General features: G+C 46.3%; 2 protein-coding genes across 2 annotated transcripts in view; both read left to right on the top strand.

Annotated features, from left to right (window-relative positions):
• Window positions 1-4,955, top strand: part of LOC142899794 (regulator of G-protein signaling 3-like) — a 40,747-nt gene extending 35,792 nt beyond the window's left edge. The window contains exons 10-12 of the mRNA XM_076043605.1: window positions 3,732-3,813; window positions 4,044-4,149; window positions 4,260-4,955. Of these exons, the coding sequence (XP_075899720.1) occupies window positions 3,732-3,813; window positions 4,044-4,149; window positions 4,260-4,839 (768 nt within the window). The 3' untranslated portion in view covers window positions 4,840-4,955. The remainder of the gene's footprint in view (window positions 1-3,731; window positions 3,814-4,043; window positions 4,150-4,259) is intronic.
• A 3,526-nt stretch (window positions 4,956-8,481) lies between these two features.
• The window catches only part of rgs3a (regulator of G protein signaling 3a), a 70,606-nt gene continuing 63,760 nt past the window's right edge, over window positions 8,482-15,327 (top strand). Inside the window, exons 1-4 of the mRNA XM_076043597.1 lie at window positions 8,482-8,638; window positions 8,821-8,898; window positions 11,286-11,397; window positions 14,563-14,606. Of these exons, the coding sequence (XP_075899712.1) occupies window positions 8,630-8,638; window positions 8,821-8,898; window positions 11,286-11,397; window positions 14,563-14,606 (243 nt within the window). The 5' untranslated portion in view covers window positions 8,482-8,629. The remainder of the gene's footprint in view (window positions 8,639-8,820; window positions 8,899-11,285; window positions 11,398-14,562; window positions 14,607-15,327) is intronic.

Here is a 15,327-nt window from a genome sequence, read left to right as displayed (position 1 = left end):
TCGGGGGCAGACACACAAAAGTCGTCCTGGACTGTTTGTAGGCGCGGTGTGTGCCGTGTGTGTGTGTGTGTGTGTTTGTGTGTAAGTGTGTGTGTGTGTGTGTTTGTGCGCGGGTGTGTGTGTGTGTGTGTGTATCCGTGTGAGTATGTGCATGGCGGTGGGAGGCACTTCCTCCCATTCTTCTGCCGCTGAAGAGTTCCCATGAGCGCCCCTGCCAGGAGCTTACAGTGTGGCCCGAGCAGGCCGGGCCAGCGCCAGTCTCGCCTGCGCGACGCCGCGCACTCCCACACAGCTGATCCCAGGAGCGACCGTCACAACTGCCGCCGCCGCCACAGCCGTCCAACGACGGGGAAGGTGAGAAGCTGGAATAACGGGGAATAAAAAGAAGAAGAAGAAGGGAAGATCTCGAGCAGAGGAGGTCAGACTGGGCAACCACAGGAATGTGCATCCATCAGTGGACTTTCAGACGCCCCGACTGGACCAAGTGATGTAAGTTCTGCAGCGAGGAGGCAGGCTGCAGCTCCGTTGAAGTCCTGCTGTGCTTGCATCTGTTCTGCAGCACGCCAAGTCGGAGCAGATTCATCATCAGTTGCCTCATCTGGACCGAACCTGACATTTTATTAAAAAAATAAAAGCTGCAGGACCCGACCCGGCAGCTCTCGACGTCAAGATGATTCACAACACGTTGAAGTCGGCCCAGTCGCCGGAGCACAGCCCCAGGACGTACTCGGCCGCCCAGAGGAAGCTGTGGAGGTACTCGCGGCACCGGGGGGCCACCCAGCTGGAGGGACACCGCCACAGCGTGTGCGTGCTGGCTGCGGACCTGAACCCCACAGGGGGTGGTGGAGGTGCAGGAGGTGGAGGAGGAGGAGTGATGCACACCATCCACGGGCTGTGCCACCTGTGCATCGGCTGCAGGCTGCCTCAGGTGTGTTCTGACAGCGCAGATCAGGAAGATATCTCCAGGAAAACTCCTTCTCGTTTTTTGGGGGATTTTTTCTTTTTAGTGTTGCCACCAGGGGAGGAAAAAAAAAGTGCGACTACACCTCGGGGATGGAACAACGGCGAGCGGGTGTCGGGGAGAGTGAACAAGCTCCCTGTCTCGTTGTATTATTCATCCTTCACACGACGTGATGAGTAAAGCAGGGAGGAGAATATGTGCTGTGTCATAAACTAGCGCATCCACTGAAACCAGGATCGTACCGCCAGGAACAACTGAGTGTGTGTGTGTGTGTGTGTGTGTGTGTGTGTGTGTGTGTGTGTGTGTGTGTGTGTGTGTGTGTGTGTGTGTGTGTGTGTGTAATGTATCTGAGTGTGGTGGCGTCACTGTCCAGCCGCTGCTCGGCACCGTCACTCACAGCTTTATGAAGCTGTGTCCTGGAGCGGCAGCGAAGCTTGAAGTCGTCTCTGTCACACATGCATGAACACACTTTTATACACACACACACACACGCACGCATACGCACATCTCCGACTAGGCAAGTCTTTCTTCCATTTAACCACCAGACGTCTAACATCGTACTCTCGTCGCGCCTCATCCACGTTGCCGCCCGTCCGATGTTTAATTCATCAATAAGCTCATCCAACCTTCAATATTTGATGCACTCTGGCAGCTTCTCATCGTTCGTCTTTCTTCATTCATCGACGGCGGCATGTCACCTGATTTATTCGCTAGAAGGGGGGGGGGGGGGGGGGGGAACTTTCATTTGAGATTTCCTCCCTTTATTCTGCGATAATCTTCTCATTTCGCCTCCAGTTTGAGTAGAGTCCCTCGACGTTTAAACAGCATTTGAGTGCGAAAAAGGAGCAGGGACTTCTACACCGGTAGAGGAGGAGAATCCAAGTGGTCTCATCTGACCTACTGACAAATTCTAAATCATGAGTGTTGGCAAGGTACATTTAGTTTGGTTATTTTGTACATGTCTAAAAAATAATCCAATAATATTTTGCTTCACATTTTCTTTCATCCTGATATCAAGCCAACCCTTTGGTATGTCCCCCGACTGTTTCCTTTCTCTAAATTTCTTTGGGATTTTTTTTATTACTTTTTTTTATGCCATCTGTCCTTCTGTGTGTCATCTGCTTCGTCTACTTGTCATTGCTTTTTTATTTTTCCAGTCCCAATGCCCACTTTTATTATTCCACCCATCGTCACCGTCAGTCCAGAGAATTAATCTGCGTTTGTGAACGTTCAGGCACATTTATTGTTCAGCTGTTTGTCCCTTTAGAACTTGACTTATTTAAAGCTTCCCAGTGCAGCAGTGCAACAACATATTGTTATGTAGCGTCCTTTTATCATCAAAGTGTATCGAGTCAGTTGTGGATAAACCACCTTATATGCATCAGCGGCACAAAGTGACAAACTGAAAGACTTTCCACAGTTGTTGAAATTCAACACAATCATAGAAAAACGTCTCCTTTTATATTCCCTCCTAAATCAAACAACTTGTGATCATATATATGTATATGTATGTATATATACATATATATATATATATATATATATATATATATATATATATATATATATATATATATATATATATATATATATGTTCATTGAGCACATTCAGACCAGGATCGCATCTCTCTTTTATCTTGTGTACATTCAAGATGCAAAATGTAATTTCTCTTATCACGCTGATGGACGAGTACAGGCATGCAGTGTTTTTTTTATTTATTTGAAATTATGCTAATATCTGTAAATTTAAACATCTTTTGCTGTGGGTAGAAAAATGAAGCCCACAGTGAGAGTTGCCCTTCTGTCAATGGCGTTGCATCATGAATAACAGACGGATAAACGCTGGAAGAATTGGCCAAAGGAACTGGGAGATTTGTGGCGTGGGACATTCTAAAAAACAAAAAACTAAAGAACGACAATCGTACCTGACATTTCAGGGTCATTGCAGGCTTCTGGCTTGTGAAAAAAAAAAACAAAGAAAAACAAAAAATAAAATTTGAATTTTTTTGCTTATGGGAAACCTGCAATTAAGCAGCTTAAATGTGAATTCTTTCTCCTCTGCCGGAGACGGAGGGCAGCGAGCAGGATGGGGAGGGTGTAAGGGGACGCTTTGGGAAAGTGGGGCTTGCGTGTGTGTGTGTGTGCGCGCGTATGTATGTGTGTTTTGGGCCTCCGGTTGTCAGCAGATGAGATGGAAAGTGAGATGTTTTGGACGGGGCTGTGTTGACTTTGGCCGCGGCTGTCGGCAGCAGGTACGGCATGTTTGACGACACGAGGTCGGCCAGAGTCACACACAGTGGGAAAGGGCCAGGAGCATTGTCGGTCTTTGTGTGTGTGAGTGTGTGTGTGAATGTAACACTTATTTCAACCTAGAAAACTCAACAGAATTTTTTTTTCTGCATCTTTTTGCACTGCACTGTGTTTTTTTGTGCGTGTTTACATGGACCACAGAACCACTGAGTCCCTGATTCTCCTTAATTACGCACCGGAAAACGTCCTCCATCCCTTCCTCCTTCCCTCCCTCCCTCAGCCTTGTTTACTGCACTCGTTCAGCCCATCGAGCTCTCTCGGAAAACCGATGTCAGGACAGTTTTTAATAGGAAGCCGAGGCACTAATCCACTTCACCATCCAGGGCGGGGAAAGGAAGCTGGATATTTTGCCAGCGTTCTACTTTTGGGTTCCTCAGGTTGTCGGAGGCTGGGAGAGTTCCTGTCGTCTCTTTCACAGAGTAACTCCTGTTGTGGTGTCTTTTGTTTGTGCGCCCTGCAGGTGACCATCCTTCGAGGAAAGGATGGATATGGCTTCACCATCTGCTCGGATTCCCCTGTGAGGGTGCAGGCTGTCGATCCAGGCAAGTTTTGTGCGAAGACGATGGAGAATTTCCTCATCAACGTTCGTTGTTGTGCAGCGAAAAAATACACACTCAATTTGTGGCTTGTGTAATCCATCTTTTAAATATCCTCATGAGCAGTAAAGATGGGACTTTGTTCTGCTTTTGCATAATGAGAAACGCCTCGCTGCATCTCGACTGCAGAAATTGCCAAACCTCTCACGTCAGACTGTCTGTGCCTCCTCCACCAGGTGGTCCGGCAGACCAGGCGGGTCTGCAGCAGTTGGACACTCTGCTGCAGCTGAACGGTCAGCCGGTGGAGCAGTGGAAATGCGTGGACTTGGCCCACGCCATCAGGTACCAAGACGAGTCTTTGTCTTTGGCTCGCGCAGCACTTGAAAAATGTCCATTTGATCCAGAACAATGAGCACTTCAGCAGTCGTGTCCTTACTTTTTCGTCCATGCAGAAACAGCGCCAATGAAATCACGGTGGTGGTCTGGCGCACGGGGCCCTCGGCCAAGCCCAGCTTCGAGGGCCTCATCCACCGGCCCTCCTACAAGCCCTCCGCCTCCAACTACGACGCGCCCTCGCCACCGACCCGCAGGCGCATCCCGGACGTGGCCGCCGCCAGCAAAAGCCCGCCGGCGGTGCCGCCTCTGCCGGCCCACCACCGCGCCGCCGCCGCCCGCCGGCTGCTGGTCAACGGCTCTGAGGCCGGAAGCAGCGGCGGTGGTGGCGGGCATGGGCTGGGCATGGGGACACTGGCGTGGGGCGCCCAGGGCGGCTCGGCCGAGGAGCTGGACGGGAAGCCGCGGCTGTTGCACCACCCTCACACCGCCACCCTGAAGGGCACCAGGGTGAAGGCATCCAACGGGGACAACTACATCATCCTGGCCCCCATCAACCCCGGAAGCCAGGTACCGCAATCTGGTGGTGGGCTGCATCTTCATCATCTCCTCCGTCCTCCTCCCCATCCTCACCACGGCCACATGGTGGCGCATCCTAGATACGTCTCCCTACCTTTCATCCCCGGCGCTGGTAGATAGACGGACTGTGTGTGTCGGAGATGTTCCAGGTGTGGGACGTGTGTCTGCCTTCAGACGTGGTTTTGCAAACATGACATACAAGTTTATCATGAAACTTTTTTATTTTTTATTTTATTTTATTTTATTATCAAATGCTCCATATTATGACTGTAATCATACATATTTTTGTTTTTTTAAAGTCAGACAGAAATTAAACCCTCCTGGAATAGCATAGAACAATTTCAGAAAACCATATTTACCCCTTTGTTTACAGCTCTCTGCAAAAGTTCTTCATATTAGCTGCCTGCTTAAACTGATGCATAATATGGGACCTTTAATAACACTTAATTTCACCACTGTCAATCAGCTCAGTGTGGTCCATATTTGGAACATGTGTAATTTATCTCACATATTTTGAAAGATCTTTTTTGAAACTATATTATTTTTAGATGAATTTTAAACAAAACTTAAAGCTATCAAAGATTTTCCAAACATTTCTTACGTGTGCCTACTGTTTTCGTCCAGTTCATCAAAAAAAAATCTTGTGTAATAAAGAAATATTTTTTAAGAGCCAAATAAAATAAACTCCTGAAATAAAAAAAGACTGATTTTAATTTCCTCAGCTAACAAAACTTAAACAACTCAATACTAACCCTGAAAACACGTCTCAATGAAAAACTAAATATTTGAGATGCACTAAAAGTCTCCTCTGAAATGAAACCTGTCTCTTATTCCTTAATTTGCGTCGTTTCCAAACATTGAATCAGTGTTTTCTTAAAAATGAATTAACACCCTAATTTTTCTATTTTTAGCCAATTTCTCCATTGCTCCCTCTGTCTTATTGTAAAACATTTCTGAAGTCCAGGCAAGCTTTCACCTTGGAGCGTATTTCAGGTCAATACCTCAGTGAGGGTCATAATGTTTAAACTAAAGTTCAACAAAGAAGTAAAAATTTACTCCACTTTTTTTAAAAAAAAAAAAAAGAGGAGAGAATGAAGAAGTAGCACTCTAAGTACACAGTGACATCAAGGAAAAGAGACGAGAGGGCAGAGTTTTAGTGATTTTCTTTTTTTCATGGTGACCGGGCTAAATATACCAAAGGCCCTCTGGAAATGGGTCACGCTGGGGACACGTCACACTGACACAATACTCCAGTTCAGAAACAAACAGCAGCACAGAGCTTTGAGAGGCTGCGGCGCGCCAAATATGCAGGAGAGAAGCCGGAGAGGAGCTGGAGAGGAGCGCGCTGCCGTCCGGCGCTCCTCCGGCCTCCACTTCACCTACTGTGCCAATCAGAGCGCCGTGCGACGCCGCAGCGAGTGATTGTAATTGGACGTGGCGAGCAGGAACCACCGCTGCCTGGCTGAGTTCAGCTCACATCCAAAAGGCTCCGCAGGGTCTTGAATAGTGAACCAGTGACGTCTAAGAAAACAACACGTGCTCCCGGGCAGCACAGGGCCACCAACACACACTGGCTGCGGAGCAGCAGACAGGAAATGTTTTGCACCAGTTCACACGTTCTCTACTGTGCATGTATAGTTTGGAGACATGCACTTTGTGTCAAATAACCGTAAAATAGGCACCAAAAATGCATTTCAAATCTGCATATTTTATTATATTTTATCAACATACCATTAAAATTGTGATAAACTACACCTTCTTGCGCACTAGAGTCAAAAATTGGCTTAAAAATAGTAGATTTTAAATTGGTCTGTGTTATTATACTAAGGTTTTTTTTTTTATTGCTCTGTTTCCAGATCCTGAGGCCTGTTTACCAAGATAACCAGGGCACACTGGGTAATGTATCAATGCAATGTCTTTTGAATATTCTCACGTCGTCTGTGGCCACAGTTAATGTGTGAAATCAAATCATTTAATTTAACTTTCATGTCATTTGGTAATATTTTGTAAAATTTAGCTCTTAGTGACATCACAGAGCTGATACCACCCTCTGGGCTTTCATCTCATCCCCTTTCAAACATGTGAAGCAGAAGGCTTTTCCTCTTTCTTGTCATCCAAGGCTGCTGCCCTGGAGTCTAAATAAGGAGGAAATTGAGGTTCTTAGGGCTTCACACTAATCCAGCAATAAATGTTCCTATATTTTCTAACCATCGCCAGCAGCCAGACTGTACCCAACACGACAGACCTCCGGTCAGGCGCCCCCTAGTGGTGGTAGTGCTGGTGGTGGTGGTGGTGGTGGTGGCGGCGCCGGTGGAGCGTTCTCCGGCGGCGGTGCTGGTGGCGGAGGCGGTTTCTCAAGCCGCACCGGCTTCCTGCGTCGCTCCAACAACTCCAAGATCTCAAAGGCGGCGTCCACCTCCACCAGCGCTGCCGCGGCCAACTACCAGCAGCAGAACGCCAACTTCGCCAACTACCAGAACTGCACCATCGTCCGCTCGCACACGCCACACGGCAACTATGGATATGTCAAGGTGGCGCCCAAGATCCTCATCTTCCCCATCTTTGTCCAGGTGAGTTTGACCTGAGCGTGTGTGTGTGTGTGTGTGTGTGTGTGTGTGTGTGTGTGTGTGTGTGTGTGTGTGTGTGTGTGTGTGCATAATTGTAAAATTAGGCCTTTCTATCGCTATGTGTTTGTTTTGGTTTGAATAGCTTTTTAGATTGTTTACTTGTTAGTTCAAAGTGTGTTAGATAGTGTGTTTCTGTGGAAGAGGATTAGGGGCACAAGAAGAGAAAAACAAATCAAGATAGAATTGTTTTTCCAAGATCCCAATTCGAGAATAAAGTTGAAATTTTGAGATTAAAGTCAAAATTTCGGGAATAAAGTTGATGTAAAATAAACAAAATTTTGTGATTAAAAATTGAAATTTTGGTAATGGTATACAAGGTATATTATACTCGTTAATATGTAACCAGTAGAGCAGCCTGATATGATTAATTGTCCCCCCCAAAATTTATTGAGTTATCCCTGCTCTTTGTAATGTCACAAAGGGACTTTACTCACCTCTGTTTAGTTCACAGGACGTCAGAGGAAAAATCATGCAAAATCTGAAACCTTCACCCTTTCAGCTTTCTCTTTCTGTACTAAAAAACCATGATGCTCAGAGAGGCACCTTTCTGTGGTCGGCCGTGGAAAGTGTCAAAGGGCAATTGAAGGTGTTGTAGTGTTCGCTGTGTTTCCCACACAGTTAAATGAATGAAAGTTAGTGGGCACTTGAGTGCTTGAGTAGGCGTCCTTTGTGTTTGAATGTTTCCTTTGGGGTAAGTTACACACAGGATTTTTTTTATTTTTTTTTTTTACAGATATTGTTTAAATATGCAGATGTTTCTTATAATGACAACTTGCACTCTGCATTGTGCACAAATAATCAAACTCTTGGAATAAGAGCCAAATTGTATTTCCAATATCTTATATTTATTATCTCTTCTAACTAGAAAAACATGCGCGTGGCCCCATAAAGGCACATTATGCCTCAATGGAAACTGACCACAACTCTGCAATGATGGCCTGTACCTGTCGTCTTCCCTTTGGGGTCTTTTTTTTGTTTTTTTGTTTGCTCTCCCCACGTTCAAGGGTGCAGGACGGCTGTGTTACTTCCTGCTGATTCATACGCAGAAACCTCTTGCCCACGCAAGGCGACGACGTGCAAAATTTTACACATGCACACGTTTCGAAATGGCCTTGGTCTGTCTCCCGCACTAGACTTTTGAGGAAGTTCGGGCCTCCCACTTGGTCATACTGAGTCACTTCTAAGGCACCTTATCGTGCCGCTGTCACTTGCAGTCGCGTTTCCCACCAAGAAGAAAGAGCTTCTGTCGGCCGTTTCTGCAGACTGGATTAATACAAACCGACATGGATTTGGTATTACACTTATTTTATTTTCCCTTCAAGAAGATAAATTATTCTAAAATGAAAAACAGTTTTTCAATTTGACAAAAGAAGCAAAGGACATCGAAACGTGGTTTTAGCTGATGATTCATATCTCGTGCAGGTTCTGAGTGAATGAGAGCCTGACCTCACGACTTGACTGTCTTGTTTTCCAGCCCCTTGACCTGTGCAGCCGAGCTCTCATTATATCTGAGGAGATGATCCTGCACGAGAGCAAGCACCACTCCCTCAAGGTAGGTTTGAAGTAGCTAATGAGCATCTCACTTTCAGGTCAAACCAAGCATTTGCATGAATGCCGCGTTTTTACCTCCTGACTTCACACACTTTAGAATCTGTGTGGAAAAAAAGAAGCTCAGAGCTTCAAAGTTTTTTTCTTTTGGCACATCATCGATTTGAAAAATTTCCTTGTTCAAGTGAGAAATTGAGGCTAAACCAAAGCTCTTAATATTGCACACAAACATAGTGGGGGGTAAACACTTTGCCTCTACTGCTTGTGTGAGTTGTTTGTTCTTTTTCATCAAACTGGAATCGACAAAAACGTGCGTCGCAAGTCAAAACCGAGGCGTGCTTCACACGTCAGGGGAGGAGGACCTGGCAGCGCCGGCGGAGGAATTGTCTCAGGAAAATCTCACTCTCAGAGTCCGTGGCTCTGCAGGATCAAGGCTTGTTTTAGTTAGAGAGGGAATAAATCTGAATAATTGATGAAGCAGGAGGGCATCAAAGATCTCACTGACAGAGAAACCCTCTTTTATCTCCTAGCAGATAACCATTCGGTATAAATTGGTGATTCTTTGAGGCGAGAGTTGCGACGGCACGCTTGTGTGTTCTAAGATACACATCATTTTGCCGAAGCAGTTTTGACATGGAAACCTACCATCGGTGCATTGCCCCTTATTGTAGCCTCTTTGAGGTTGATCGGTCAACAGCCAGGGTTCAGCAGAGGTCCTTCTCTCCGTTACTCTCAATGTTCCGTTTCTATAATGACCCCTCGGTTGCTGCTTTGCTGGCCAGAGGTTGTGAGTCTGCCAGGGGCCAGCGAGGAGAGCGCACAGGCCTGATTGTTTCAGGAAAAAACACTCTGATTAGAGAATCTGAGCGGACGTAATGAGCAGAAGTTGATTCGCCGCTGTGGCATCTGGACTAACCTGGATTTCTGCCGTAAATCCAGCAGACTTTGCGGAATTCATCTAATTATGTGACACGATAAACTAATACGATAAGCACGTCGTCCTCCCCCCCGGCTATGAATAAATCACTGTTTTCTTTTTATGATGTCTGTTCGTGCATCTAATCAAAAGGGCCTCGAGCATGTTTTTTTTTCTTAGGTTAACACACTTTTAATCAATTTAGAAACTATATTTGCCTCAAATGACTCTTGCGGATGTTGAATTATTTATTGTGCCAAATTCAGTGTTTTCTGACTATAACAGAGCGATAATTTATTTGGCTGAGCTCTCCAGAAATGACAGGAGTCCTTCCTGTGTCGGTCGGCTCCACCCTTCAGAACGCTTGTGCTAAAACCAACAGTTTAGGACGTAAGCCCTTTGTGATGTCACAAATGACTCTGGCATGGCATTGATATCTCAAACAAAGGGCTAAACTTAATATGCTATCAATTCATTGTGCCAAACTGCACCACTGGGGTCTGGGATTAAAATTGAGGATCTGCACATTTAGTATTTTGACATTTCGCAGCGACATCGCTGACATGTGACCAAGAAATTCTTGTACCCCAATCGGCAAAGAAAGCTTTCCATTCTGTCATAAGCAAACAAAAGGTGTTTCACACAATGCGAACAGGATCTGAAACACAAAGTCATTGTGCGTCCTTTAAAACTGTATTCAAACGTGATGCGTCTGTGCCAGTTCTGCGTGCGGCATGAAAACGTGTGTGCTGCTCGCCTCGCTGAGGCTTTGTTCTTTCACTCTTTACATCCTCTTCCACCCACTCCAGCCAACACACACGCGCGCACACACACACACACACACACACACACACACACACACACACGCACGCACGCACGCAGGCGCGCACGCACACTAACCACAAACTGGCTACGTCTGAAATACCTCTCTGTTCTTTCTCAGCCTTGAGAGGAAGATGCAGAAACATTGTGCTGAAAACAATGGCCGTCCCCATGAATCAGAGCTCTGCTGCATGGATGCACAACTCGAACGCGCAGCTGTGATCCGTGTAAAAACTCCTCACGCCACCCTCCATCCCTCCCTCCTTCCCTCGCTCCCGCCCTCCCTGCGAAGTTCGGATGGCGTCGGCGTTTTGCCCAACTTCACCATTTAATAGGCTAAAAAAAAAAGTCCCCACTAACAATGCAGTGGTGTGTGTGTGTTTGTACAATTATGCAAACAACACTTCCATGCGCGCGCATGCATTTCCTGCTACAGGACATCTCAAGGCACAAGACGCTTGTGAACTCCTTTCACACTTTCTTTGCAGATGCACGTTTGTCAGAAAAGACAAAGCTGCGGTTGACAAAGTGTGAACTATACCTTCAAAACCCCCCCCCCAAAAAAACACACGCACTTTCTGTGACTTCTGACATGCTGTCCCTCTTTCTGTTTCTTCCTGCTGCCGCCGGCCTGGGCTGCTCGGACCCTGCAGGTGACGGTCTTCGTCTACACCGACCTGATGCTGGTGACGAGGGAGGACGAGCCGGGCAGATGTAACGTCCTCCAGAGTCCCCTGTTCCTCCGGCAGCTGAGGCTCCAGGACGGTACGTCGCCACCCGGCGCACATCTGATCTGACGAATTGTCTAAAAACCTCGCAGGCGTTGCAGAAAGAATGAAGGAAAAGATTAAAAACTATAAACACATCGGCTCAATCTTAACGCCCTGCCGTTCTAGTGTTATTTTCAGCGTAATAGGAGGATATTTGGAATGAGGCTGGCCAAGTTCCTGCTGCTTTGTCTCTTTATTTCACCTTGGCATAAACAACCGCCTCCTGCAGTGATAACGGGGAGAATAGAGCAACCAGGAGTCGGCAGCCAGCCAAATAAATAAGAGCCTGCTGTATTTATGCCTGCTAGATGGGAGGAAAACCCTGAGTCATGTTTGGGGTCACAAGAGGTTGAGCGCTATTGGTAGAAGTTACGGGTTAAGAATGAACATCCCAATATGTCTGATGGGGGATAATGCTGCATACAATAGTAAAAAAAGAAGCAGAGACAAAAGAGAAGCTCGCAATTTGTGTTGAGCGATGATCAAAAGAAACCAAAAAAAACAACATTATTTTCTCTCGCAGTTCATTAAAATTATGTATTGCTCAGGCCAGTCAGTGTCCTGGTCCGTGGTTTTATCTTAGCAGAGACTCAGCAGAGGTGAAGATTACTTCCTGTTGCCGGCCTCCAGTGTTTTAAAGCCCCCACCTGCCTCCCCCACACCCTTTTTCATTGTGAGGAGGTTGTCCACCGCATCCATGAGAATAATGACTTTAATAACAACACGGTGACATCACCGCTCATAAATTGGAGCGTTTGCTCAGGGGTTAGCAGGAGGTCTGTGTGAACCACCTTCTCTTGCTGTGAGCTTGTTTAACTCCCAGTTTAATCTCGCCTCATAGATATGAATCGCCTGTTACCCCCTTGGAACGGCGCGAATGTAAATGATGGATAGAAAACGGGCCTAATGAAAAGAGTGTAGTCCAGTGTATTGCCGCAGGTTCTCACAGTGGTGCGCTCCAGTATTTCGAGGCATGTTTTGATAAACTGTAAGCGGGATGGCTTATTCACAGGCCTGTATCCAGGCAGAAGTCCTGGCAAATATAGCTCCTGAAAACTCAAGAGACAAATCCATCTGATGCACAAAAGGCAACTCTGCTGTCACATCAAGCGCAGCTGTTGCACCGGCGACCAACCTGGCGAGATTTTGCAGCATCTGCTGCCGTCGCGCTTTGTGGAAAGACAAAACATTAAGGGAGGTAAAAAAGCCTCACTTGTCCGTCAACATCAGTCAGTTTTTATAAGCGGCAATTCAAAACTGTGCGCGTTCTGTCCACATCCCAAAAATATTGTTTTAAATTTGCACTGGTGTTGGTTCAGCCGGACTTTTATGCAGACTGCAAGTGATACAGCATGTGAGGCTGTACAACAACAACGAAAACGAAATGAAAAGACAGAAATGCATAAAATGAACCGTCTGAATATCTTTCTTAGTCGCGGCAGAAACAATGAGAATGTTTCATTTTGAGATTGTGGAAAACATGTTGTTTGGGAAATTGAAATTGAAAGAAGTGAAGCGAAAGGCAAAGGGTGTCGTTGCCCATCTCGTCTCCACTGGACTGCTCTCGTCCTCCGACCGTCGCCCAAAAACAAACCGCGGATCAGCAGGGAGGGGATTCAGTTTGCTTTGCCTGTCTGTTCCTGGGAGTGTGTGTGTGTGTGTTTGTGTGCGCGTGTGTGTCATGAGAGGACACACACACACAGAGACACACACACACAGACACACACATCTCCACCCTGCAGCCTGTCATTGTTATTTGGCTTCAGCAGCGTCACTCAGGAAAGAGGCGCCGGGGGATTGTGTTTGTTTCAGTGAGGGTGTGTTTGACATGTGCGCGCGTGCATGCATGCATGCGTGTGTGTGTGCGCGTGTGCATGTAATGACAGAGTGCAAGTTCAATACCGGGACTTTCCTTTTGTACCCTTAGTACCAGGCCGTGGAGTGTGGGAAACAGAAAATACGCACACATTGAAACCGTCATGGTGTGCTCATCCCAAATGTTCTGTCATTTAAAGTGTGTTTGCCACAAACAAACAAACACGGAGCTCTACTTTCTTTCATTCTCAATTGTCAAAGCTTCTATTAACATCAATGCGGCATCCAGGTTGTCCCCCTGAGGTCAGCGGCAAGCCAGCAGCACACACAGTGGTGTCAGGATAAAGGCTCTGCTGAAGAATATCCAACAGTGACCTCTGCTGTTTAGTGTTGGAACTGTCTCCCTGCTCCCTTCTCTCTGATGCAAACAAGCTTAAAGGGTGAATTTTGCAGCTGCAGGTCTGAGTTTATGCCTGTCACTTATTAGACGCAGAAACAGGGATGCACAATTGAGCAAACACGGTGGGAAAACAGAGCCTGCAGTATCCGCCGCGTCATCGCTGCATGCATTTCTCTTTCCGCATGTCAGTGACTTTGCCAGTCTGGCTTGATTTTCAGATTCAAGACACAGGGCCAGTTGGACAATGCAGTTTTTTTGGCTGGGTTAAGAGACTCTGCATTTGTTAAAAAAAAAAGAAAAAAAAAGAAAAAAGAAAGAAAAGATAAATTGATCATGAAAATTCATTAACAATTAGTTTAGATTGTGTGAAATCTGCTCCCGAATTTCAAGGACTTGTTGTGGAGGACATGGTTTGTTGTTTTTTTGTTGTTTTTTTCCATCTCAATGAACTGATAAAAGGCGTTGCTTGTGGTGTCGCACCGCCAGTAGGGGGAGGCAACAGCCACAAACTCCAGGCTCTGACTTGTGTTTGTCACAGTTCGATGATGTGCCAGAAAGACAGGAAGAATGCAGAGACGGATGGTGTGATAGACAGATGTGTGTGCATATATCATTGCCTGCGTGTGTGTTTGGGTGTGTGTGTGTGTGTGTGTTTGTGTGTGTGGCGGCAGGTCAACCTGATTAAAACTATTTATCTTTGCTCCAGACCCCTCAGGCTTGTCTTGCCTGTGAATTATGGGTGAACGTCTCTGGGGGCAACTGAAAGTAAAAGCTTTCCATCAACAGAGATGTTTGTTGTAAGGAAAACAAAACAATCAACAACAACATAGAAAATGAAGAATGACGCTGCTCAGGGATGGAAGGAAATGACACAAATGATGGTGGTGTCAGAATAAAGGCAGTTGACACAAAAAAATGATTTTTGTCTTCTTCTTTCTCTTCCAGATTATGCCGAAGAGCTGAGATTCTACCTGATACACATGACTGAGGTAAGAGGTGTGATTTTCTCTCTTTCTCTGTATGTGAAAGCAAAGCAGGGAGAGCGAACGGAGGGGACAGGGGGGGTGGGGGGGGGGGGGGGTGTTCTAACGAACGGCCCAGCTTGTCTGCGAGCTGCAGGGGCAATTGTCCCTGGTGGAAATCACATTACAGGGAAGAGACGAGGATTAGCCGAGAGCTCTAATGAAACCGTCCTCCTCCTCCTCCTCCCCCGCCTCCTCCACCTCCTTGTCCTCCTCCTCCCATCCCATCGAATCACTCTGGCACACACTCACACACATGCACGCGCGCCATGTGTCGGTTTCTGGTGTCTTTGCACGCACGTTATCCTCAACAGAAATACAAAGCGTAAGAAAACGCTGATTCATGCAGTTGTTCCAATAAAAATTATTCTAACAATAGTTTTCCTAATTCCCTGATTGTCATCATTATCACAAAACCCCTCTTTATCTCTTCTGCTGCCGCACTTATTTTGGTTTATTTTTACATCTAGGATGGGAGGGGCCGTCGTTAATTTTTCATGACTTTTACCGGCAATTCAGCGATGCTCGTTGCCAATGTGGCTCTTTAAGAGCTGCCACATTGACAATTCTGTCGCTGTAATGGTGCCAAAGCTACTACATAATGCATGTTATGCATTTATTATTATTTTTTTTAGTGGCGTTAAATACCAGTACAGGGAGGATTCACGTGCAACAACACAGTAAAAGG

Source organism: Nelusetta ayraudi, unplaced genomic scaffold (assembly GCF_046127955.1).
Source record: "Nelusetta ayraudi isolate G7.1 ecotype Tasmania unplaced genomic scaffold, CSIRO-AGI_Nayr_v1 ptg000076l, whole genome shotgun sequence".
Lineage (NCBI taxonomy): Eukaryota > Metazoa > Chordata > Actinopteri > Tetraodontiformes > Monacanthidae > Nelusetta > Nelusetta ayraudi.
This window is presented reverse-complemented; position numbering and strand designations above follow the sequence as displayed.